At 46.7% G+C, this 27466-nt stretch overlaps 1 protein-coding gene across 1 annotated transcript in view; it reads right to left on the bottom strand.

Moving 5' to 3' along the window:
- The window catches only part of SYN3 (synapsin III), a 1663181-nt gene that overhangs the window by 1053150 nt on the left and 582565 nt on the right, over nt 1-27466 (bottom strand). The window contains exon 5 of the mRNA XM_069628788.1: nt 16947-17038. Coding sequence (XP_069484889.1) covers nt 16947-17038 — 92 coding nt within the window. The remainder of the gene's footprint in view (nt 1-16946; nt 17039-27466) is intronic.

Genomic DNA, 27466 nt, shown 5'->3' with positions numbered 1-27466 from the left:
ACCTTCCAAGGAAGGAGCAAGACATTCCCTCACCCACCCCAGAGGACTATTTGGAGTGAATTGCTGCTTGGACAAAGCCCACCTGCTGCCTGAACACTGGTCTAAGATCCTGCTCACTGGAGTTGTCAGCCCCTTCAAGTGCTCTGTTACAACACAACATTCCTGGATTGCAAGAGCAGAATGATTCACCTTCTCCTTGGAGACTCTGGACTGGGTCCCTGGCATTCAAGAAGTCAAGAAGAAACTCTGGTCTCTGTTTCCCACCTTGATTCGCTCTTCAATATGACTCAACCATGTTTGAGTCATTTAGAGCTTCCAGAGGACCCTCACAGCTTCCTTTGTCACTCGCCACACTTTGAACAACTTTCACCTGCTCTTCGAGCTGTTCCTATGCTAATTCTTCCCACTGGAAGTAATTGTCTTGCCCATCCCAAGTGCTAATTTGAACCAATGGAAGCCATTGACCCACCGGTCTCGAATGCTGACTTGAGCCAATGGAAGCCATTGTCTCGACCCCTCCTGAACGCCAACTCTACCTGGTGGAAGTAATTGACATGAACCATTGGAAAGCATAACTTGACCCATCTTGAGACTGTCTAGATATGCGGAAAAGCCAGTAGAAGCCTGTCTTGATGCTTTCAGGGCCCAAGAACAAGCCTAGGATATATTTGTAGTGGTACTGTCCACCAGGCCTTCTTAACAATGGCCCTATTGACATTTTATACCCCATTCCTTACCTTTTTAAAGACAATATCTTGAATTTGAACATTTACTACAGAAACGGTTTGTCTGTCTTCCCTGTCTTCAGACCCAGAGTCCCCCCCTTTCATTCCAATGTCTGAATAATCTGTGTTTTCCTTTACAGGGGTAGGTCCAGTGGCAGAGCCAGCAGGGGGAGCAGGGGGCGTGCCTGCTCCCCCTGCCTCCCCAGTGCCCAATGCATACCCACTGTGCCCCCCAGCTGCCCGCTGGCATGCTTTTATCCACCCCCTCTGGCACCAAAAGCTGCCTCCGCTACAGGGTAGGTAATTTGTGTTTTTATCAGTAATTTGTATTGTTAGTTTCATTGAAAACCCCTATTGCAACTGTGTTGCAATGAACCAATAATCCACAACCTTTTGGAGATAAGCCTGCCGTTCTGGCTACGTTACCAAATTGGACCAGGAACTTTATAATTGACTTGTGTTTCAAATCTGTTTGGATCCCTTCTGATATACTAGAGGTGTGGGGCTGATTGATGGTTTTAGAAACCGATCTTCATCCCTAGACCACTGGTGTCCCGGAAGTTAATTCATCACGTTGGTGGCAGGCCGTCCGATCTAGTTGGAGCCTCATGCACAGCTTAGTCACCCAACAAATAAAAGTACTGTACTGTTGCAGGCAACGTCTAGACACTGCTAGGTATTTGTAATAATCATGGATCTTGACATAGAGACTGTGAAAGCCATGACCAAAGGGTTGTATACGAATTGATCGTTTTACAACTGCTCGAATGACAATTGACCTTTTCACAATTGACCGAATTGTGAAGGTCAATTGTACCATATATGTGGGGGGAAACCCCCACAGCCCCCCACCCAACGCCAAACCCCCCAAAACCCATATATATATATTCGGTCAATTGTGAAAAGGTCAATTGTGACCCTTTAAATTCGGTCAATTGTTCATTCGAACAATTGTAAACGACCAATTTGGGTAATACCGACCAAAGATGTCGTATGCGTCCAATGTCAAGAGACATAGGACGGCCACAGCAATAAGGTTAATAAACCTGAGTTGCTGACCAGCCTCCAAGCTTGGATAGAAGTGAGGGCTGCTGGGGAGAAGACCTCAGGGGATGGGTTAGACCCTGGGTTCCTGAATGAAGAAGACCTTACGGTAGGAGTAGTGGAAGATGACGAGGAAGACAGCATGAGCAGTGTTTCTCGCCAACCATCCCGCCGAGGGGGGCAAGCATGGTTTCTCAGCACTCGAGAGTGTCAGTGAGGTCAGGGGCTAGTGCGGCATCCCGCAGGTCCCAGACCTCAGCACGGTCTCTAAGTGGCACTAGAATTGTTTTGACTGTTAACAAGGTAGCGGTTAGAAAGCTCCTGCTGGAGTAGAGGAGACTAGTGTCATGGGCGCTACTCCCGAGGGGCCAGGACTGGCCCAGCGCCCTCGGAAGCAGACCCGTCTTCCACTACTCCGGACCCAGCAGACCCCTACAGGGGCCCTTTGGACTGTGTCCTGGCGCCTTTGGCGCCAGGCCCATGAAGGGTTTCAGTCCCGGCGCCATAGGCGCCGGGCTCATATTGATAAACAGTGTAATAATGCTTGGGTGGACTTACCTGAGGCAGACCATGCTGCATATTTACCCAGAACAATCCAGTCTGGTTGAAGTCCCCAGCCATCAGGGCTGGGAGGAACTATTCCCTCCATTCAGGAACTCTTTTCTTACCTGGGTGGAACCGGTGGAAGAACACACACTGGAAGCACTTCTCTGCTATTTAAACCACGCCCGATGGAAAACACGTGCTTCGCGTTATTCTGCAGCAGCAGCAGCAGGACGCTCACCGAGTCGGCTCCTGCATTCCAGGTCCAGAGTCATCTTCAGCTTCCGCGCAGCAACCTGTGGATGAAGAAAGACACAGAACAATACTTACCAGATCCCGGAATCCAGTCACCGGCAAAACCTGCAAAGAATAAACATAAGGTTAGAAAAGTGCAACTCGCTCGCAGCCGCGCCCGCTTACCTGATCCATCCATGATTGCAACGGAGCTAACCGCGGCCTTCTCTTCGGCAGCTTCTCTGCACCTGAAAGGCAAAGGACATAATTAAAAAGGGGTTCGGGTGAAGGCAGTCGCATTCATCTTAACTTACCAGTTTTTGCACGCTCAGAAGCGGCCGCATCAACCGCAGCATCCCGGCACCTGAAAACTAGAAAAAGGACATTATTAGAGGTGCCATTAAAAGCGGCCAACGATCATTATACTTACGTGCATCGGCACGTGCAGTGGCAACGGATATAAAGCCCGCAGCATCCCGGCACCTGAAAACTAGAAAAAGGACATTTTTAGAGGTGCCATTAAAAGCGGCCAATGAACATTATACTTACGTGCATCGGCAACGGAAAACTACGCCCACAGCATCCCGAAGCCTGAAACAAAGGAAAAGGGACATTATTGAGGTGCCCATCTTTTAAAGCCTAAAGACTACAGTATACTTACAGGCATCCGCTCGTGCAGTAACAGCGGCATCGCTCTTCGGCATCCCAGCACCAGTGCCACAACTAAGGCCGCAAAAGACTTGAGCCTCAACACTGAACTCATCCAGTGACGTAACTGGAATCCACGCACCCCTGCACCAGACGTAGGATGGAGAGCTCAGCATTTATACGCCAAAGGTGAGAGCTCGCCGAGACAAGTAGAAAGCTAGGCTGTGGGAGAAACTGGCGATTGGTGGGAGAAGGAATCCCATCAAACGGTGATTAACCCTTTTTCTTCCACCTGCAGAAAAATTACCCTGCAAGTCAGACATTCGATAAGAGGAAGCCCAGTCCTGAGAGTCGTCCGAGCTCTACGCTTCTCAATTGAAGAAACGATAGCAGGCCAGCTGGGATCAGCGCCTCCGTGGGAATCAGGTGAGCGTTACAGAACGCGAAGCCCACCAATAACCTCCTACCCAGGCGCTATGGAAACGTCCGACACAGACCAACTGGCCCAGTTATTAGGGGAATTAAGAGCTGAAGTTAATGCTGCCCGCCAGGAAACAAATGCCCTTAGGAGGGAATTGATAATATCAAAAGAACGAACTGATGATCTCGCCAGACAGTTATTACAGACACAAGCGGGGCAAACCCCGCTACCTAATTCAGGAGGAAGCTATATCCCAGTGGCTTCAGCCAATCCTGTTCAAATCAACCTACCCGGAAATGTGCCATTGGCACCGCCTGAACGCTTCTCTGGTGACCCTAAAAGGTTTGCGGTGTTTATAAATCAATGCCGATTGCACTTTCTTTGTAGACCTGCAGCCTTTCCGACTGACCAGACTAAGGTAGCCTTTGTGCTTTCGTATCTTAGCGGCAGTGCCGCTGATTGGTCGATCCCTCTGGTTACACAGGATGCCCCGATCCTTCTTGATTTCCCGACCTTCCAGGCAAATATGGAAAGACTTTTTGCAAGGCATTCCCAGGTGCAGGCCCTGGACAACGAACTCCTTTCCCTACGACAGGGCAATCAAGATCTTTTGGCCTACATTGCATCATTCAATAGGCTAATTGTGGAAACCAGATGGCCTGAGGACAAAAGAATCACGCTTTTTCACAGGGGTTTGCGCGGCGAACTCGAAGACGTCCTTGCCCAGGTAGTGAATCCTCCTCAGGATTGTTCAGAGTCCATTGATTTGGTGGTCCAATTGGATCACAGACTACAAAACAGAAAGGCGGATCGATCCAGGTTTGAAACACGAGTGTTCCCTAAGCCTCAAAGTCACACCAAAGGAGTTGAAGCCGTCGAACCTATGCAAATTGGGGTTGTAAAGGGTCCCCTAACCCAGAAAGAACGCGACAGGAGACGACAAATGCAACTATGTCTCTATTGTGGAAATTCAGGACATTTTCTTCGAGATTGCCCGGTGAAACCACCTAAGAAGACAGTGGGAGCTCCTGATAAGAGTTCTGAAAAGCCTGAGCCGGGAAACGACCTCGCCCGACAAGTGTAGAGGTCCGCTTGCCGAGCGTAAAAACCAGTTCTTTGACCTCACACTTCATAATGCCAATGGTCCTCGTAAACCCAGAGCAACCGGATTGTTTGCATGCAATTAAGGTATACATTGATAGCGGAGCAGTTGGAAATTATGTGGACCGCGAATTGGCTTCCAGGATGAACTTACCTCTTTGCTCAAAGGTGGTTAAAGACGTCATTACCACGGTGGATGGGACGGAAATCGCCTCCGGACCAGTGACCCATAACACTACTGAAGTGACGATACTAGGCCAAGACGGGCATCAGGAGGTAATTGTGTTCGACGTGATCAAGGCTCCTCAATTCCAAGTAATTCTAAGGATTCCTTGGTTGGAGAAACACAATCCTCAGATTAATTGGCGAGCAAAGACGATAAAGTTCCCAGAGTGCACACCAACTTGTTATCCACGACCCAACATTGGCCTAGCGTCAGTAACGGCTGACGGTCCACAATTACCTCTAGAGTATCGAGAGTTCCAAGATGTTTTTCAAAAGGAACAGGCTAACACCTTGCCACCCCACAGATCATACGATTGTCAGATAGATTTGCTACCCGGTGCAACTCCCCCTTGCAGTAGGATTTACGCCCTTACCGAGCCCGAGAACCTTCATCTGCGACAGTATTTAGACCAGTACCTGGCCAATGGCTTTATCCGTCCGTCGAAGTCCCCTGCATCCTCGGCTCTGTTCTTCGTACCAAAAAAAGAAGGTGACCTCAGAACCTGTATAGATTATCGTGCTCTGAACCAGATAACAGTAAAAAAACTGTACCCCTTACCTCTGATCCCGGAACTCCTTGACCAGGTAAAAAACGCCTGTATTTATACTAAGCTTGATCTCCGGGGAGCTTATCACTTGGTACGGGTCAAGGAAGGAGATGAATGGAAGACGGCCTTTCGCACCAAGTATGGGCTATTTGAATACCAAGTGATGCCCTTTGGACTATGCAATGCACCGGCCGCCTTCCAATATTTTATGAATGATGTCCTCAGAGAGCTCATTGATGTCTGCGTTGTCGTCTACATAGATGACATTCTTGTGTACTCATCTTCAGAAGCTGACCATCGAAATCATGTTAGGGCGGTCCTTGAAAAACTTCGCCAACATAAACTTTTTGCCAAGCTCAAAAAATGTGTTTTTCATGTCACTGAGGTCGAATTTTTGGGATTTATTCTGACACCCAAAGGAGTCCACATGGACTCGAGAAAAGTAGACGCTATCCTCAAATGGCCGTCTCCTACTTCCGTGAAAGGCGTTCAAAGCATGCTAGGCTTTGCCAGTTTTTACCGTAGATTTATTCCAGAGTTTTCATGAGTGGTACAACCCATCACCGCCCTCTTAAGAAAAAATAAACGCTTTGAATGGTCCGCAGAAGCAGAACAAGCCTTCCAAGAGCTAAAGGCTAAATTCACCTCGGCGCCAATACTGAAACACCCACGCCCGGACCTCCCTTACATCGTTGAAACCGACGCCTCCAGCTGAGCAATGGGAGCAGTCCTATCACAAAGAGATCCAGAGACTAACCAACTGCATCCTGTGGCATTCTGGTCTCGGAAGTTCTCGGCGCCTGAGATCAACTACACCATCACAGACAAAGAGCTTCTAGCGATTAAATCAGCCTTTAAGGCATGGTGGCATTATCTCCTCGGGGCCAGACACACCGTCACAGTGATCACCGATCATCGAAATCTGCAGTATCTGAAAACCGCCAAGGCTCAATCCTCCAGACAGCTTCGCTGGGCTCTATTCTTTGCTGAATTTGACTTTGTGATCACTTATCGCCCCGGCAACAAGAACGGCAAAGCGGATGCTCTTTCCCGAATTGGAATGGGAGATAACGTTGCCAATCCAGAACCTGTACCAATAATTCCTGAACAAAGGATCGTGGGTCTGCTTTCTTCACAATCCATTGAGGGTATTGAAGAAAAAACAAAACAACTTGTAACCTCACCAGACTTACTGAACTGGTTACAAAAAGCAAAAGATTTCACCGTAAGCAATGACTTGCCTTATTTCCAAGGACGATTGTTCCTACCACATGCCGATTTACAAAGACAGGTAATCTCCTGCTATCATGATTCATTAATTGAGGGTCACCCTGGCATTGCCAAAACCACAGAAAAGGTGAAGAGACACTTCTGGTGGCCTTCGTGGAGAAAAGACATAAAGGAATTTGTGATGTCCTGCGGTGTGTGTGCTCAAAACAAGGGTCAGAAGAAGAGCCCGGCTGGTCTTCTGCAACCATTAGACATCCCACCGTGTCCCTGGCATACCCTTTCCATGGACTTCATCACAGACTTACCCTCCTGTTCCGGGTACAACACCATTCTTGTTATTGTGGACCTGTTTTCTAAAATGGCCCACTTCATTCCGCTAAAAGGCTTACCTTCAGCATCAGTCCTAGCCAAAGTATTTCTTGAAAACATCGTCCGGCTACACGGCTTCCCGTCAGTACTAATCTCAGATAGGGGGAGCCATTTTATTTCCCACTTTTGGCGTAGCTGTTGTCGATTAGCTCAAATCAATGTAAGACTTTCGACCAGCCATCATCCCCAGACTGACGGGCAAACCGAGAGAACAAACAGACTCTCGAGCAATATTTACGATGCATGCTACAACAGTCGGAGAGTAACTGGAAGGACATCCTTTGGATAGCTGAATATGCTTACAACAATTCAGTTCATTCGGGTACCGGGAAGAGTCCCTTCTACATCTTGTATGGGATTCATCCTCGAACCTCCAACTTTGATCCACCTCAAGATCTTGGAACACCCGCCGTGGATCAATTGCACACCATTATTACCGAAGCTTTTAAGGAAGCGACTGCACATCTACAACAAGCTAAAGAGAGGTACAAAAAAGGAGCAGATCAACACCGAAGCAATGCCCCTCAATACCAGGTTGGGGATCAAGTCTGGCTGTCCACCAAACATTTATCGCTTAAAGGGCCTCGCACCTTCAACCCCAAATACCTGGGACCATATCCAATTACGGCCATAATTAATCCAGTGGCCGTTAAATTAGAATTGCCAACCCATATGAGAATACATCCTGTATTTCACGTATCTCTTTTGAAACCCATGCAACCTGGAACCAGATTGACCAATCCTCCAGAGCCCATTCAAGTGAATGGGGAGCCCGAATTTGAAGTAAAAGACATTTTGGACTCTAAAATCATCAGATCGAAGCTATTCTACCTAATCGACTGGAAAGGCTACGGACCTCAGGAAAGGTCATGGGACCCCTATGACCAAGTCCATGCTCCTCGTCTAGTCCAGAAATTTCACCAAACCTTTCCCGATAAACCAAAACCCCCGGGGAGGACAAGTTTGGGAGGGGCCTTGAGGGGAGGTGCTGTCATGGGCGCTACTCCCGAGGGGCCAGGACTGGCCCAGCGCCCTCGGAAGCAGACCCGTCTTCCACTACTCCGGACCCAGCAGACCTCTACAGGGGCCCTTTGGACCGTGTCCTGGCGCCTTTGGCGCCAGGCTCATGAAGGGTTTCAGTCCCGGCGCCATAGGCGCCGGGCTCATATTGATAAACAGTGTAATAATGCTTGGGTGGACTTACCTGAGGCAGACCATGCTGCATATTTACCCAGAACAATCCAGTCTGGTTGAAGTCCCCAGCCATCAGGGCTGGGAGGAACTATTCCCTCCATTCAGGAACTCATTTCTTACCTGGGTGGAACCGGTGGAAGAACACACACTGGAAGCACTTCTCTGCTATTTAAACCACGCCCGATGGAAAACACGTGCTTCGCGTTATTCTGCAGCAGCAGCAGGACACTCACCGAGTCGGCTCCTGCATTCCAGGTCCAGAGTCATCTTCAGCTTCCGCGCAGCAACCTGTGGATGAAGAAAGACACAGAACAATACTTACCAGATTCCGGAATCCAGTCACCGGCAAAACCTGCAAAGAATAAACATTAGGTTAGAAAAGTGCAACTCGCTCGCAGCCGAGCCCGCTTACCTGATCCATCCGTGATTGCAACGGAGCTAACCGCGGCCTTCTCTTCGGCAGCTTCTCTGCACCTGAAAGGCAAAGGACATAATTAAAAAGGGGTTCGGGTGAAGGCAGTCGCATTCATCTTAACTTACCAGTTTTTGCACGCGCAGAAGCGGCCGCATCAACCGCAGCATCCCGGCACCTGAAAACTAGAAAAAGGACATTATTAGAGGTGCCATTAAAAGCGACCAACGATCATTATACTAACGTGCATCGGCACGTGCAGTGGCAACGGATATAAAGCCCGCAGCATCCCAGCACCTGAAAACTAGAAAAAGGACATTATTAGAGGTGCCATTAAAAGCGGCCAACGAACATTATACTTGCGTGCATCGGCACGTGCAGCGGCAACGGAAAACTATGCCCACAGCATCCCAAGGCCTGAAACAAAGGAAAAGGGACATTATTGAGGTGCCCATCTTTTAAAGCCTAAAGACTACAGTATACTTACAGGCATCCGCTCGTGCAGTAAGGGCGGCATCGCTCTTCGGCATCCCAGCACCAGTGCCACAACTAAGGCCGCAAAAGACTTGAGCCTCAACACTGAACTCATCCAGTGACGTAACTGGAATCCACGCACCCCTGCACCAGACGCAGGATGGAGAGCTCAGCATTTATACGCCTAACGTGAGAGCTCGCCGAGACAAGTAGAAAGCTAGGCTGTGGGAGAAACTGGCGATTGGTGGGAGAAGGAATCCCATCAAACGGCGATTAACCCTTTTTCTTCCACCTGCAGAAAACTTACCCTGCAAGTCAGACATTCGATAAGAGGAAGCCCAGTCCTGAGAGTCGTCCGAGCTCTACGCTTCTCAATTGACGAAACGATAGCAGCCCAGCCGGGATCAGCGCCTCCGTGGGAATCAGGTGAGCGTTACAACTAGCGCTACAGGAACAGAAATAACGGGACATGGTCACCCTAGAGCTGTGCAAGCTGGCATTCGAAGAGAAGAAGGAAGCCAACAGATCCACCTCTAGCAATAGCAGCGGTAGTGGCTCAAACCAGAGTGCCCAGGATAAGCCCCGGCGGCACATCCCCAAAGACTTAATGCAGTCTTATAAAATGGGGAAGGATATTTTTGACTGGTATGAAGCATTCAAGCTGGCTTTTCAGCTTCAGGAGGTGGACAAGGTACTGTGGTGTGCAGCCCTGATGAGTCGCTTACCGACACCAGGGATTGATGCAATTCTTCAGATGAATCCTGAGGAAAGGCCTGTTTGTGAGAGCATGAAGGCGGCCATCCTCAGAAAGTTCTGTGAAATCGCAGAACAGTATCTCAAGAGCTTCAGGGAGCTTGGAAAGAAAAGTGGGCAAATATTTGAAGTGTTCACACACTTGTGGTTGAAATATCTGAGCTGGTGGGTGACTAGTAACAAAGTTTACACATTTAAAGGGATGTACAACTTGATTGCGTGTGAGCATGTATTGAAGAATTGCAAGGTTGACCTACACCAGCATCTTGTGTATAAAGACTATCACAGACCCTAGGCAGCTGCAAAGGCTGACAACAGGTTTGAGATTAATCGAGTGCAGAAAAAGCCCAGGCGAGCACACACCCACTGTGCAGATGGTAGAATTCCTCACACCCCCCAGCCTCAACATTTGAACCACCACCCTACTGGGGTCTGGTTCCCCATCAAGGCGAAAGTACCAGCCAAAGCCATCTGCATTTCCATGCTGCATTTGTGCTGGATGTCGATATCTACTCCCTGTAGGCATATGGCCCAATGTAAAAGCTTATGGTTCTCCCATTGCATGGCCATTAACCATCGAAGAGGCCGGTGGTCTGTCTGGATAGTAAAGTGTCACCCAAAGATGTAGGGTTTCAGCTTCTTTACTGCCCACACAACCGCGTAAGATTTGCCCAGTTCCTTTCCCTGTTTGTCAACCGCCTGCAAATGTAGGCACAGGTAGCTCTACCCCTTGAGAGTTCAGCTGCGCTAACACGGCTCCAATCCCAAAATCACAGGCGTCTATCTTGATAATGAACTCCTGACTATTGTCTGACACTTTCAGAACTGGGGCCGTACACAATCCATCCTTTAAATCCTGAAAGGAGGTTTGACAGGCGGGGGTCCAGTTTTCCTTCTTTGGCATTTTCCTGGAAGTTACATCATTCAGGGGCATGGCAATGGTCCCATACCCCTTGATGAACGTCTGGTAGTACCCAGTGAGACCTAGAAAAGCTCTCACCTGCGTCTGTGTCGTGGGGGTCCCAATCCTTCACATCCTGTACCTTTGAAATGATGGAGGCTTTGTCTCCAGCTCACTGTCATGCAAACTTAAGCATCGGACCGATACTTAAGTTTGCATGACAGTGAGCTGAAGGCAAGCACCCTTTATTTGCTAGCTTTCAAGAGCAGAATGCAGGCCACACACAATACAAAAACAGCAGGGGGATCAATTGGCACAAACAAACACACTCAGCAACTGAGCCCCTTGCTGTTCATGTATTGTGTGTCAGCGACACGGCCTAATTCTTTAATAGGTGCAGCAAACCTTTTCTCCCAGTCCGTCTGTTCACTATTTGACAGTCAATTACTGAACCAGGGACATTGAGGAAAGGTTTTTTGGTGCACCCGTACCCCTTCCTCCGGGTGGGGAGGGGACGGGGACGCAACGAGAAATCTTGCACAGAGCGTTACGTGGGTTGTTTGTCGGGGTGAGGCAGTGGCAAGCCAGATGCCGAAATCCGGCTAGAGATCTGATGCCAGATCTCGGATTTCTGGCAAGAACCGGCCCATTGGCCAGCATTGTGTCTACAGTTCATGTCTAAATCATGGCTTGAAAAGTTGAAGTTGGTGGCTACTCATTGGTAGAGCTCTCGTAGGGGAGTAACACGCAAATCCTTTCGAGATAAAAAAGAGAGCAACTCAGAATATTGTTTTTTTAAACAGACATAGGAGTGTAGAGATGATCCTCTGTGTCACAGGCAGTGTGCCAAGTTCACAAATATCTTGAAACAGGTGCGGCGCAGCTGGGTAAGCCAGATCTTGGTTGCCGCAGATTGGACTCAGTGAAATCTGGAGGCATGGCAGGCCCAGGGATGCCGCATGGGCATAACTCCACCCTGAGATAGCCAGCGCAAAGCGTGCCACTCTCTGCCTTTCAGATGAGCAACCCTGTTCGGGCAGCTTCCCAAGTCCACATCTGACTGTGCACGAGGTAGAGCAAAACGCAGTTATTTTTCTCTTACTCCTGCCAAGCGGCAGTCTGGCAGTTTGAGCAGGGTGATCTGACCAAACGGTCATCCATGTAGTTGAGCATCTCACTCTCCCTTGTAGGGTGCGCCGCCTTCAACTCACTCTCAGCCTCACCAAAATAACTGTTTTCCATAGACTTCAATGGATTGCCCAGAGAGAAAACAAAAGCTCCAACAGGATTTCAAATGATTTGAACAGGGCCGCCTGCCAAAAGTGACTCACTTCGCCCACCTTGGACAATTAAATTGTTCATTGCTTTTTCGATAGATGTTCTACACAAAAAACGATTCTTTTTTTAAAAGTAATTTCTTCATGCTCAGAACTAATTTCCGTGTTTTCCAGGCCCTGACTTCCATTTACCAAACTGATGCTTTTTAGGCATTCAGCTGTTGGTCACCTGCAGTTTAACAAACTGGACGTAGACACTCGATGCCAATGAAGTAGGGGCATGGCACTGTACCAGGCTTAAGCATTCTGGCCAGATACCTGCTAGACTTCACACCATACAACACAAGCACCACAATAAATATATAAATAAAGAACTAGAAGAAAAAAAAACTGCTGATTCACGGAATGCACTGCCTTTGCACGTGGCCTTGTCGGCCCTGCTCTTCCGCTCTTCCGCTTGACTTTGCCGCTGACACGGTCCTATTTACTTCAGCACTAGCTGTGTTCATTTATCATGGCGTAAAATCACCACCATTGCAGAACTAATTATTACACAAGGCTGAGGCTCCAATGATGATCCAGGCCCTTGGCGTGCACGTTGGTTCCAGATACACGTGGATCCTGAGCCAAGTACTCGCACGGCGGACAGCTACTGTACGCAGAGCTTCCCTCACCTTGAACATCGAGCATCAAGGATAGCGGGGGATTCCAGAGCACGGAGAAGTGTGAATAAGTAACAGCCGTGCAGTTTCTTGGCTTCGCTGTAGGCTTCTCCTCTTACTCGGTCCCGCCCAGCCAGCGGATCCACCTGTCACTTCCCCCGGCAGCTGGAAGGCCGTGAGCCTCCACACAAAGTCTGCCTGGCAGATGTGAGTGGAATTCTGACCCAGAGAATGCATGCTGTGTTTGGGAGAGCCTTCCAAACTAGCAGAGAGACAGATGTGCGTCATCGGCTTCAAGGTCCTCTACAGAAACAGCTGTCCGTCCTCCCAGGCCAGAGAATGTCTTGGGCGCATAAGGACATTTTAGGTACAGCTGAGAAAGTCGCTGTTCTGGAATGTGCTGGGTGGAATGGGCCTCTAGGAGCGACAAACGCCCTAAGAAGTCCAAGGGGAAAAGAAAACACACACGCTAAAACCGGTCTCAGCATTGTTCACAGAGGTCCTCTGTGACTTTAGCTCATCTATTGGTTAAAGGAGCTATAGAATGAGGAACATAGGTAAAGCTACATTTAAATACAAAGAGTGGCTGGAAGAGCACAAACGTGATGCGGGCACTTTCAACACAAGGTCCAGTGTGGCAAAACATGTTTAATATAGATAGACATCATTTCAGCCAACTGCAAGCACTAGTATTGGAAACAGTGAAACAAACTTCATAAAGTTGTGACAGAGAATTGGAACTATTTAATCATGACATTTTTGGATCCATCATTTGCAAACTGAACCACCAAAAGGCCTTAACAAGTCAACAAACTGGCAACTATATATATTTTTTTAATAGTTTTATTTTTCTTCAACATTTAGCGGTTGTACCCTGAAGGCTTTCTTCTGCCTTTATAATAATCCATGTAATGTTCTAATACCTTATTAATTTTCACTACAAAAAGACATCGTCCGGGGCTGGGATTGAAGCAGTGCTTTGCCCGTGGGCGGGGTTGCCTTGTAGCAGCTCCGAGAGTAACATGTCCTAGGTAAGGAGCCAACATATATGCTGTTCACTTTTTGCTTAACAGTACTTCTTTAGCTTGCATTTACTCATAACAGGTCATGTTATTATTGTTTTTCATTTTAGCATTTGAAAAGGAGAAGAAAAACCCTTGAAACGTGATGTGATTTTTCTGAGGGGATGATGCAGAGGATAACTACAGTAGCCTCATTTGGAATTATTGAATGTGAATACAATCATGGAAATCAGTATTTATGTGATTTGCTTGAATTTAAACGGATCAAATTCTTTTTCACCACATTTATTTTACGAATTATTTTACAGCCAAAAATTGGGAGAGAACCTCCCCAACCCTTCTTCCTGTTTTTATATGTCCAAATCCAACCCACCAGTTCATTATTTACTTTAAAAAAATGGGGAAAAATGTGGTAAACACAATTCAACCAGTTTACATTCGACCAAAATACCGAAACCTGAAAATATTTCACTGAGAGCTTAGGGTTATTTATTCTCTGAAGGCAGAGTGGGTGACTTGGCTTTAAGAACATTTACCTGTTTCTTTAATTTTGGTTTGCCGACCTACCTGCGCTGGGACGTGGTCCACGAACCGTTCGTTAACTCTACAAGCGTGACTCCTCTTCTTCAGTTAAACTGCTTAAAGGAGATCCTGGACAGAGAAGGCAGAGCCTACCATTTCTACCCACGCTGTACCAGGATGTGAGTTCCACTGGGCCCGGGCAGTGCAGCAAGCACTGTGCAGCAAAGCAGCAGGATCTCACACACAGCTGCTCCTGACCTGATAGGCCAGCACAGCTGGTATTGAGCCACAGTAATCGAAATACTAGCCAGCCCAGTCCATCTTCCTCATTGGGGCTGTTCCATATACAATACTATCAAGGAACAGCAGGGTTTTGTTTCTTTAGTTGAGCTTCATGTGTGAACAGATAACCCTGACCACTGACTTTGCTTCAACCTCAGAAGCCACCATGGACTTCCCTTGAAGCTACCAAGACCAGGCATGGCATCAATTCTTCCTAGAGAGGCCAGCAATGACTGCCATTGGAACTCTTGATCCTATGATTGGTTTTCCAGCCAGCCTCGCATGCTCACCAGTGACTGTCATCCTACCTGCAGAGCACATCAGTAGCCTTCACCCAACCTACTGAGCTGCCCAAGGACAAACATACTACAGGCCTCTCCAGTAACATTAATTTAGCCCACTGAGCTCCATAATGAATGCCAGTCTAACCCCCAAAACCATAAATGACTCATGTCCTGTGCACTGAATTCACCATCTGGGCAGATAGCTCGCAAGTTAAGCGGCAGTCTTTAATACGGGCCAGTCTTCGCTTCTCATGTTTGAATTCAGGGGTAGGGAGGACTCAACATTTAATGCTTCTGTGGTCAATGAAGTAAGTAAAAGTAGACTGGGTACACTGCCATTATAAAATGAAGGAGTATAGTGTAAAATGCTATATAAGAACACACCTTACATATATTGGTGTTATTTTTATCATCATTAACTTCCAACGTACTTATTGAACCCACGAGTGCTTGTAATAAAGCTATCCAGCCCGCAAATGACTCCTATATTAGAACAATGTCCATCATACCTACTAAGTCTATGAACGACTACCGGCCAGCCTACTAAACTAACTAATAACGTCCATCCTCCTTCTTGGGCCTATCAAAGACTTCCTTCCTAATCTCTAAAACATTCAATGACTCCCATGCCACCTCCCAAGACCCTCAAAGACTCACATGCTAACTACCATAACCGCAGATGACTCCTGTCCTACCTATCATGCCTACAGATGACGTCCAACCTAACTACTAACACCATCAATGATTCCCCTGCATCCTAACCAACATGAGGAGGACTTCCATGCTCCCAATTGGGTCTCCCAAATCCACCCATCCGAACTAACAAAACATCAAATACTCTCCCATCCACCCTACCAAGACCACCATCATCATCATCATTATTAGTGTATGTATTGAGCACGGATCATTGGCTTACATGCTCACACGCGGGTCTACCAGTGATTCCCTTCCTATCTACCATAACTACAAATGTCTACCGACCATCCTACCAATGATCCCCTTCCTCCCTACTGGGTCTACCATTAACTCCGATCTAAGCTAGCAGATCTATCAAGGACTACTATCCACCCGAACAAGCCTACCAGTGCCTCCCGTCCCATCTACCGTAACCACACCAGGCCCCCATCCCACCTACCATTTCTAACAATGATTTCTATCCTCCCTAGTGGGTCTACAATGAACACGCATCTTAGTTACCAAATCTATCACTGACTGCTCTCCGCCCTAACAAGACTACCAATGACTCACATCCTATCTAGCAATCCTGGACATAGCTCCCATCCTGCATACTGTACCCAGCCGGCCCAGCAACCAGCACCCATTTAGGTGATGCCTGGATCTTGCCCTCTGCAGGGCGTGGACCTACATATTGCCACCCCAGAGATAGGAAAATGCAGCCAGAGAAGCATATCATTATTTTCCTCTGACATTACATGCCATGTTTGTATCTTCATGCCCCACCTTCACATTTAAACAGTGTAATTTTCCTAAATCTAACTGCATGTGAGCCACCTTGGAACCCTAAGCAGTTGTTTTGAGTATTGTAAACCCCTTGGGTAGGACATGCGCTTATCAGGTCCTTTAACATGTTCAGTGTTATTTGTTGGTTATGGTGTTTGCTAACATTTGTTATTCATCTTCTTCATTCCTTTTTACATAGTGAAAAGGGAGTTTGGTAGGGTCACAGTGGAGGCACCGCTGACGCATTACAAGAAAATGAGGGAAACCGCAACATCTATCTTGTTTTCCTTGTCATTATTATGCAGTGAAAATACATCTTTATCCTGAAGCAAAGCTGTACAGCTCTGCAACCTTTGGATCGCCAGATACTTTTGACTATGAATGCCATTGGGGTTTACAAGGATATTCACTGGAGATGGATCATGGGAGTTGTAGTCCAAAACATATTTACAACTTCAGGTTGCAGACCCACCCCTAAGCAAAGGAAATCTTTCTCATTCAATTTGGAAGGCCACATGGATAGATACACCTATGAACCTGCACAGTGATGAGCAGCCAGACACTTTCCAAAAGGACAACAGCCAAAGAACCACAGAGTACAGGGCCATCCTTACCTGACAACCTTGGAGCCATTCCTGATCACCTGCATGTCCACCATGCAGCCGCCGTTGACATACGAGGCCAGGTTCAACTCTGAGAACTCGGCCTAGGGGGAATAGAGAAAAGGTAGACCTGGGGGTTACTGGATAGTAAGGTAAACCGGAGACATCATGAAGGGGGCAGATCACTTTGAAAGGGATGCACACAATCTTCTAGCGTCACAAGCCCAGAGGGCCTCTGTTTACAAGGCGGTAAATGTCAAACACAGACAAACAACAAATATCTGCTTGACGAAACTGCCGGCATCACATACAAGGCAACTACTACCCAAATACCATCATACCTAGCCCCAAAACCAGGTTCGAATCCCGGTCCATGCTTAGAGACTAGCCTCCGGTATTTAGTACATTAGGTAAGATTAGTAAGTGTATGTATAACTTCTCCACTGTGTTTAGTATACCAATGTGTCGATTCTGCCCTTTAAGTTTATATCCAACCGTTTTAAGATAATAATTGCTTGTTTCCTCTTCATTATGACTTCCCACTATCGGATGCGGGTCGGTTTCATATCTCCAGCCCTTCTCTTTTTCCCAATTTTAGGTAACATTTCACTTACTGCTGGTTTAAGTCTACATTTGTGGAACCCACGCCCCCAACTTTTTGCTTGTGTTTCAGCCTCCTGACCTGACTTTCTGCTAGTGAAGCATAGCCTTCAGCTGCACTCCACTGGACTTTTGCTCATTGTTCTGGGAAAACTGACCTAGCCTTCTGACTGTCAGTACTGGGAAACATTGTTTCCCTTAGTCTTATGACTTTGTTGCCACTTTTGGTAACGGTAATTCAGTGCGCAAAGTAGATTACTTTACCGTGCATTGCCGTAGACTGGTGGCAGCAGAAGCTTTTTGTGTATTTTTTTAACTTTTACAGAGCCATACCGCACTTACTGCGTTTGGCTCATGACTGTGGCTAGTGTCCGTCATGGCCGTTCCACAAGTTCTTTTGTCTTCTCCTTTGGCCATTTTGTCCTTTGGCCTTCCCCTTGCTCTTTGTGACCCAGGGAGTTCTTATCTGGGCATGCATTTACCCGTGAAAGCCGGTGCTCCGAAGACCTGCAAAGGTGCTTCAACCCTTTTGAGTAGTGGGACCAATGATTCTCAACATCTCCTTGGTGCCCTGCAAACAAGCCTTCTCGGAAGTGTCCCAGGATCCTCCAGTAGACTAACCAGCTTGTCCCTTGGCACAGTGCTGGAACACTGCTACATGGAGGTTTCGGCTCAGGCTTTGGGAGAACCATAGTTTGCACTGTAAAGCACCTTCTTGCCAAATCTCGTCATCCCTACTGCTTTGAGCCATGAGAGAGAAGGGCGTGTCAGTTTGTGAGACTTGTGTGCTCCTACGTCACTGTGCTACAGGTGGTTGCTACTGGTGACTTTTCCGCCTTTCTTCAAGTGTCCTGAGACCAGCTGCATTGGTGTTATTTTGTCCTGCATTCCAGACGCGAGGTACAGCTGCTGATGTAAATAAGCCCGCATCCACACACTTCAGCATCTGTTCACTTTGAAGTGTAATCAAGGAAGGGATTTCGTAGTCCAGGCGACCTTCTTCAAACCTGTCAAGTCTGAACCCAGAGTGAGCTTAGGGTGGTGAGTAATCATACCACTTACCCTTGGCCCCTAGGTCATCCCATACCTTTTTACGCATGAAGGATCCCTTGTGTCCTTGTCTTGACTTGGGTGGCTCTTGTTTCCTGTAGTCATCCAACAGTTGGACAGTTTTGTTCTCCGTAGCACACCCACCTTTGACTCTTGAAAGCGAATTTCTCACACTCCAGTGCCCGTTTCTGACTTTTCCTTCCCATTGAAGTTTGTCCCTTGTGAGCTTTACGCATCGATGAGCGCTTTTACGCACAAACATAACATTGAGCACAAGGCTCCAATCTTCGTAGGGCTGGACTTCTTAAGTTAGGGATATGCATTTCTGGAGTGGGCCATTGTGTTAAAGTTTGTGTGCTTTCCCTCCTTACAGGTTTTGTCAGGAACATGCACTTTACTGCATTGACTAAAAAGTGATCGTACATATGTTTTATATAGTGTGTGTTTAAGTAGTAGTATTACTGTGTTCATCATTATTCACATGTGCAAAGGTCTAATAAATTAGATATTTTTGATATACTACTGTCTAAAAGTAATTCTTGTGTTCTACTGTGTGTGCTCATCCAAGACCTCAGATCACCCCCACTACTCCTGAGACTTAGCCTTGGCTGCTCTCCAAGCTACCTTGCATTGTCCTGGCTAACTTCGCAGAAGTGTTCCCTGTTTCACTAAACAAGTGTGGCCTACTGAACACCTGTACACCAGAGCAGCGTTCAGAAATCCATTCTAATACCCATCTTTAGGATATGGGATTGTCGATTTTTTAGCAATTTGGGCTCAGGTCTTACCTGCCAGTGTTTCTGTTATGTTATGTTATGTTGGTTATGCCCACATTATTCATCTATGTCCTCTTTAGTTGTATATTGGAGGTTTGTCTGCGTGCTAGATTGGTGGAATGCACTACTAGAATGTGAGCCCTCTCTTTAGGGTGTGCCCTGCCTGAACATTGCATGTTTATAGATCCCCCATAAGGGAACACGTGAGAAACGTCCCACTTTCCCAATCTTCCTCTGTGTTCTTTATCTAAACACTTCAATGCTACAACTTAGCTCTGTGCAATCAGTAGATTGCCCTTCTGCCTGAAAGCTGTTACATACAGGTGGAAGCAATATCGTTGATTTGTCTGGGTAGAGAGAGGGTCCGGTCGATGTAGAATCTAAGGTTGTAACATCCTTCGAGACCTTGATGTTGTTACCACCAATGATGAAGGAGTTAAACTGATTGCAGAGTCCGTTAAGTCTGGCTTGATTTTCTACGAGGAGTAGCTCAGTCTTGTCATCATTTAGGCAGAGTCTGTGTTTTGCCATCCATCCTTGGATGATGAGGTAGTGTCATTAAGTCGTTTAGAGTCTGTTGAGTAATTTCCTAAGATGGGGATAAGAATTTGGGTGTCGTCGGCGTAGTTAGTGTATTAGACACCCATGTGTCATCGAATAGGGGCTTTGTAAATATATTATATAGCACGGGGAAGACACAAGAGCCTTGTGGTACCACGCAAGTGACAGAAGCGGGTAAGGCAGATGCCGTTGGGGCAAACACTCTTGTAGTTCTGCTGTTGAGGAAAGATTGGATCCAGGTGGTAGCGTCATTAGAGAAGTGGGCTGCTGAGGAGAGATGGCTACAGAGAGTTTTATGGTCCACCAAGTCGAAGGCAGATGATAGATATAGTAATAGAAGGAGGGCAAGCTTGCCATTATCTTTTATGGTTTCTATTTGGGTTAATAGATCTATCAGAGCTGTTTCGGTGTCATGTATACGACGGAGCATGATTGACGTAACCCCAGTAGGTTTTTACTTTCCAGGTGGTGCTGGATCTGTAGGTAGGAGGCTCTGTCAATAATCTTGAGGAAGAAGGGCACTGTGGTGATCGGTCTGTAGTTAGTCGGGCTATTTGGGTAGAAGGTCGGTTTCCTGAGAAGAGGCAAGACCCATGCGTCCTTCAGGTTGGTAGGTACTGTATTGGTTGTAAATGAGGCATTTATTAGTGAGGTAATGAAAGGTACAGGTTCCTTCGCTGTTTCTTTCATAATTGATGCTGGGCAGACATCACCCAAGCATCTGGATGGTTTTAGGCTTAAGATTATATCCTCAACTTCCTTGATACTAACGGTGGAGAATTTGAACAGGTCTGTTTGCTCCAGAAGAGGAGCTTTGGTTGAAGGTTGGGGTATGTTGTTGACTAGGCTTGCTTTTTTAGTCTCAATTTTCTTTTGTAGAAGCTCAATCTTGTCAGAGAGCACTTTTTGATTGTTATGACACCATGTGGCGTCTTTAGAGCATGCGGTCGGTGGTGCCGTGGGTGATTCTAGCTCTCTAAGTATGTTAAATAATTCTTTAGTGTTGGATTTATCCTTGTGGATCCGGTCATTGTAAGACTCACATTTTGTTAGGAAGATAGCAGTCTTATAAGCGGAGGAGCTGTTATAAAGTCTTCTTTATTGGATGTAGACGAGAAGTTTTTCTAAATGGTTTCAGCAGCTCTTTTGTTTTTTCATAGCGTTCTTAGGTGAGGGGTGAACCATGTGTTCATGTGGGATCTAGGTTTGGCTTTGCGTAGTTTCTGAGGTGCAATCTTATTAATAGCGTCAAGTATAGTTGCATTATAGAGGTGCACAAGATGGGTAGGGTCATCATTAGATTCATTAGAGTTAGAGGAGTTGGTGAGGGGTTGTAGAAGTGGGAGTAGCTTGTGAGCTGTTACATTCTGCATATTTCTGGCTAGTCTGGGAGGTGCCAGTAGTTTGTCGGAGTTGGAGTTGTTGCTCTTTTGCAGGGTAAAGAGGATGGCATGATGATCCATCCAATCGCAAGGCTGGTTGGATAAGATGTTGATGTTACAGTTTGTATCTGGGATCCAGTCTGTCTACCTTTGTTGTGGGTAGGTTGTGAAACCCATTGTGTAAAGCCTAATTCAGTGATATTGCTGATAGCTAGAGAATTGGCATCTTTGGTGTCATAAAGACCTAGGTTAAAATCTCCTAAGAGCAAGATTTGTGAGCCTGGCTTGGAGTTGGCTGTGAGAAGTAGCGATATATCTTCCTCGAAGGAGGACAGAGGGCCAGGGGGTCTATAGATCAGATGAGCTGTTATAATTTATGTCAGGGACAATGGCAATTTAATTGAGAGGAGTTCTCCGGAGGGGAAGATATGGATAGGGGCCTAATTGAGGCCTAAGGAGGTTTTTATGAAGATGGCAACACCACCACCTTTGGCCGAGGTCCTGTCTTGCCTGATAATGGTGTACTGGTCAGGGATAGCTAGTGAGAGCAGTGGACCAGATGTAGGTTGGAGCCACGTCTCCGTACTGGCTAAGAAGTCAAGGTCGTTGGACAGTATGAGATCATTAATATCGAGCGCATGTGCTGTTAATGATCTAGCGTTGACAAGGCCTCCTTTGATGATGGTGTGTTGTTCTCCGTAGGCATATTAGATGCACTAAGGTTTTTAGCAGGATGGCTTGTTTTGCTGGGTCTCTTGTTAGAAGTGCTGGCTTGTTTCAGACCTGTTGGCATAGATTTGGTAGGAATTGGATGAGGGTTGGTAATTGCTAGGTGACATCTTGTAGGGAGTCTGTGACCTAGTTTGAGATTTCTAGTTACAGTTGGACAGGGTAGATTATGTGTAGGTTTGAGGGCATATAGATTTATCCACTGGTCAGGCATTTGTCGTTAGCAGGTCTATGTGCAGTCAGGGTCTTAGGTTTGGTGACATGTTGGTTGAAGTAGGGTAGGAATGTCGTTGGTTTGATGCTGTCTGAGCATGGCTGGTTTGAGGCCATGGATAGGATGAGGCTATGCTTTGTTAATGTATGTTCGGGATTCCATTGTGGGTATTGGGCTGGTCCGGGTGTAGTAGCGCCAACGGCAGGGTCTGCCATGGTGTGATCGGCATACAAAACCAGGTTAGTTGTAATGCTGGTAGTAGCTAGCCAGAGTTGGATCATGTCTGATTGGATTGGTCTAGCAAAGTGGCTAATGGTGTATACAGCAAAGCGGTCTAGCAAGGTGGCTAGTGGTATATATAGCTAAGCAGCAAGGTAAGTGGATGAAGTACAATTGTATTAAATAATTACGTTAAAGCAACAGTAACATCATTTCACAGTATGTATAAAGCAGTTCAGACTTGCAATATTGGTAAACCTTCAGGTGCAAGTAGAAGTATGATGCTACCGGACAGTCATGCTACAAAGAGCTAAAACAGTTTAGAGGCGCGACGTGATCATTTGCAATATACCCGTTTGGCAGTTCTAGCGGGCAATGCAATAGGAACCAGGACTATGGTCGGGTCTGGCTCAAGCAACTCATTATCAAATAGTATCGTTTAGCCATAGAATCAATCAATTAGGCAGTAAGCATAGGTTAAGGCTTGGCGGGGCGTGCCCGTATTGGTGGGAGCGCTGTCACCCTTTAATCCTTTTACAGGGCTGGCTGCATTGCAGTGCTAGGCAGAGGTGCCCCCACTACCACAAAATAACATAACTATATGCATTGAGTGAGTACTGCAAAAACCAGAGAACACCCCAATAATAGTTAATGCAATCAAAACTTTCAATTAGATTGTGTGCTGGTTTATTCAGAGGATCAGCCGGCAGGTGTTTCGACCCTCCGGTCGTCCTCAAGGCTATATATTGCTGATAAATATTCCCAATCGCTGTAGTCTTAAGGTCTACTCCTCTGAGCTCTGCTGTTTAGCGTACTGGATGAATATTCTATTCATGGATAATTATCCTTACAGAAAATGTCAGTCTACGGGATAGATCCCATGCGCCGCGGCAAACCCAGCACCTAACATGTGCTAGGTTTGCTGCGACGCCCAAAAAAAAATTACTCCGGTGGCAGCCGTGCCATTTTTACCAGCATGGCTACCACCAGACTCATAATAAGGCCCATTGACTAGGAACCTGATCCAAAAGCTGTGTGGGCCCTATACCCATGAGACTGTGCTGAAACTAAAGAAAGAGAGGGAGACCAGTATCCCCACCAAAGAGAGAGCCCTAACATGTACTCATTTGACCTCTCCCTCCCCACACTGTTAACTTAGGTAATTCCAAGAGAAGAACTTCCAGTTTTGTTGTAGCCACCACCTACTTGTGAATACATTAAGTCTGCACCCATACCTCTTGTGTCACATATTTTGTCAATCCACCACAGGCATTCATTTATAAACTCTTGACCTTGGTCCTTGCCATTGACCTTGACTAACAGAGTAAGGCCAAAAGAACTCTCCACTCACTTTCTAAAACCAAAATACTTACCTGATGCAGTATGTTGATTATACCTACCTTCTATGATATAGAAAGTATATTTAAAATATACCTATGTTTTAGTATAGTCCACTGGGTGGACTTAATTGTATTCTAAGTAATGCTGTCTTTCAGCGTATTCTTGTCTCCCGCTATTTCCTCCATAGATCTAGCCTGGATCGCTGAACCACTAATGCCCTATGTGGGCCAAGGAAACCTGGGGACATAGGGCTTCATTACAAGTTTGCCAGTCTGGAAATAAAGTCTGCCGGTAGATCAGGCCCCTACTAGCAGATAATTGATGAAATCACAAGCACCGGTAATTACCGGGGCCTGAGATTACCGGGGCCTAGAGGACTCCATGGGAATGGGAAGTTACCAGCGTCTCCGCTGCTCTGATTATCCTGGTAACACTGGGATATCAGGTGGCAGAGATGGTACAGTAGTTCCCCCGCTATCCCGCTGGAAGTACCGGTTGGATACCAGGGAACTTATAATGAGCCTCATAGTCTTTGCCTAAATTTGGGAATTTAACACAAAATCCTAACCCTAGGTTTGGGTGGTCCTCCTAGAAACCAGATGTTTTGATCTTTTGATTCTAATCCAGCAGGGAGAAAAACTGCTCCTCTTGCAATTCAGTGGAACATACACAATTGCAAAGATTGAAACATTCATTTTACTAATGAAATCAATGAAAATAGCATGGAATCACTGAATTTGCCATAGAAGAAGGTGTGATTCGAAAAATCAAAAATGGAACATGCCATATTAGCAGGGAATGTGCTGTACTGCAGTAATAAAGAGGAGTGTCAAAAGCAGACAGAAAGGATTGTAAGGCAATACATGCTAAGCGGACACCATTGATGGACCATTCTGAGCGATCAAACACTTTCAGGGAGAAAACAAAGACTGCTAGAGAACACTCACACTTAAAAATCACAGCAACTAAAACAGAAACCTATACTAGGCATGAGCAAATAGAGAAAGTAGAGGCACACCATTGGAAAGATATGTCAGAAACCTTATTTGATCTAGCTCCCCACTCAAGACCTTTCTATTCTCCTCTTCCTTCTCTCTCCCCCTCCCGTGCTCACCATCCCCACAGGCGCTGAGATTGGCGGCCCGGTCCCTCAAGAGTCCAATAGGGTACTGGCCATTTGCCCAATCGCCACCAGCATATGCTCCCCCAACCCCTGCACTGCCCTCTGGGCCCACACCCACTAGTTGGGTGGCTTGTCTCAGGCTTGCACTTACCTGATGGGCGTTAGACCTCCCTCTTTGGCTTGGGATGACTCCGCCCATGCACTTACCTGTTGCCCACCCAACAGGCACCTCTGGCACTCCCCCCTCCCTGGGGTACCCATTAGCACTTACACCCCGCCCCCACCCCCTTCTTTTCTCAGCACTTGCACGCCCCGAATGTCACAAGACTGTTTGTTGTTTTCTTATTTATTCCATGTCATTTCCATTGTTTATGTGTTCCCTTGCTCCCTTCCCTTTTGCCTTGTGGCGCTGTCTTGTTGTATAAGCGCCATATAAATAACTAACTAACTAAATAAATAAATAAATAAATAGCTGGATGATGGGGATCTACAGGAGGCACCCAGCCTTACTTCCAGATGGTTACCTACCTTCAAAGACGAGTTGATATTGCGCCTGTTTGCACAAACTCACGCAGCAAGCAAAACTTGGCTCCCATCTAAATCACAAGGCCTGTATACATGTGGACACTGGAACCTGTGTTAGAGCCTGCTTAACAAAATCACCATATACACAAATAGAAGCGGTCAATACAGCAGAACCATGCAGGACGTTATCAACTGAAATGGGGCCTATGTTGATGTGTTGTACATCTGCTGTGCTACCTGTGTCCCAAATGACATGCAGGACAAACTGTCAAGAGGCTGACCGGTCTGGATTTCCAAACATGATATTGCACTGAAAAAGACAAGACAGAACGTCTATCTGGGAGGACGTATGCAATAAAATAAATGTGAGCCAAGATACTTGAGATATCCTTATGCAAGGGTAATAGAGAGAAAGATATGGATCAATGGTAACAAGGTATTTCTCTTGTAAGAGAACACACCCTCCAGGGGTTCATGTGATGAGCATTAGCATACGGCTTCTAGCTTTTGGATGGGGATTCCACTGAAGTATGCAAAGGGGTGACAAGGAACACACAACAGGGAACAGAGGACAAGGACAGATGGGGTCAGAGATTGGAATAGAACATGGATCAGGAGCAGGCAGGAATGTGGAGGAACAAGAGGAGCAGGAGAAGGGCTGGTCCTAAACACAAGGAAGGAGGGAGGCACAGAACAGGGAAGGAAGGAGAGTCAGGCCAGTAAGTAAGATGGAGCGGCCGGGGGTGGGGGTTCATGGGGAGACACAGGAATCATGAAAGTGGGCATAGAGAGGGGGAGAGGACACAGTGGTTCCCCAATGATTGCACCAATGGAAAAGGATTTGAACACGTGCTATGTGGGGTAGTGGCTGCGATGAATCTGCCCCATTGGATTTGCAGGCATCAGCCCGGCCACAAAAAGGATCAGGTAGAACTCCCACATTGCAGTTGTAATTGGTTATGTGCCTAATACCCAGAGGTTTATAAGCGCGGGCCCGGGGATCGAACCTCTGTTGCTCTGCGTCGTTGTTGATCCTCCTGGCCACATGCACGGATCGCTCTGCTTCAGCAGTGACACTGTTCTTATATTTGAAATCACTCCGCTTAAGGAAAGATGCACATTCCTGCAACTTAAACATGTAACAATGACTAAATATTCACTGCTGGGACACCTACATGTGTGTAGCATTAGCTGCAGTACGAAGTAGCACCCCCTGCAACTCCTGCAGGAATGGGCCCCGTCGCCTACTGAAAGAAACACATGCTTTCAACGACAGCATCTCTCTATCACTCAATTATAGCACACCTGCTGTCCCTTTGTCCCCCAACACCTACATTTGTCTAGTTACAGACATTCATTCCAGTAACTCCTACATTTAAGTATCAGTCTGTCCCCGCGGGGACCTGCCCTTGATATTCCCCCATGTAGGTATCACTCATCCCCAGCAAAGGGAGTCACCCCACAACCCGTGTACTGTTGTTTCACAGAATTAAATTACTGAGTACTGAGTAGTAATTTACATCACCGAAATGACTTTGTGGTGGTACAATAGGTATGTTTATATGTTGAGGACTAGGGCATATAAGTGGCGGGTAAAAGTGTGGGAGGGGGTGTGATGGTTGAGGGGAATGGAGGGCCCCCATTACAAAAAGATAAGCCACTCAGTAAGTTAGGTATATGAAATCACACAGAACCCTAAAACTACTACATCCATGTGCTACCAACATTTACATTTACATTAACCTTGAACCTGAAGGAGGTCCACCAGACATGAACTGATAGTGTGCCCACTGACCATATAGTACAGCCAAGCCCATTGTGTCAACTTTCCTAGGTGCAGTGGCAATAATTATCAAAGCAACAGGAATATCAGTAAAGGAAGGGTTGGGCATCCAGCTGTTCCAGCTGTTGATATCTCCTGTGCGCATGTGAGAATAGTCTGCAGCATTACTGGCGAATGAGGAGCCATCATACTGAGGTTTATCTTCAGTACAATTGTGATTATGGCTTCA

Source organism: Ambystoma mexicanum, chromosome 12 (assembly GCF_040938575.1).
Source record: "Ambystoma mexicanum isolate Mex_15411 chromosome 12, UKY_AmexF1_1, whole genome shotgun sequence".
Taxonomy (NCBI): Eukaryota; Metazoa; Chordata; class Amphibia; order Caudata; family Ambystomatidae; genus Ambystoma; species Ambystoma mexicanum.
This window is presented reverse-complemented; position numbering and strand designations above follow the sequence as displayed.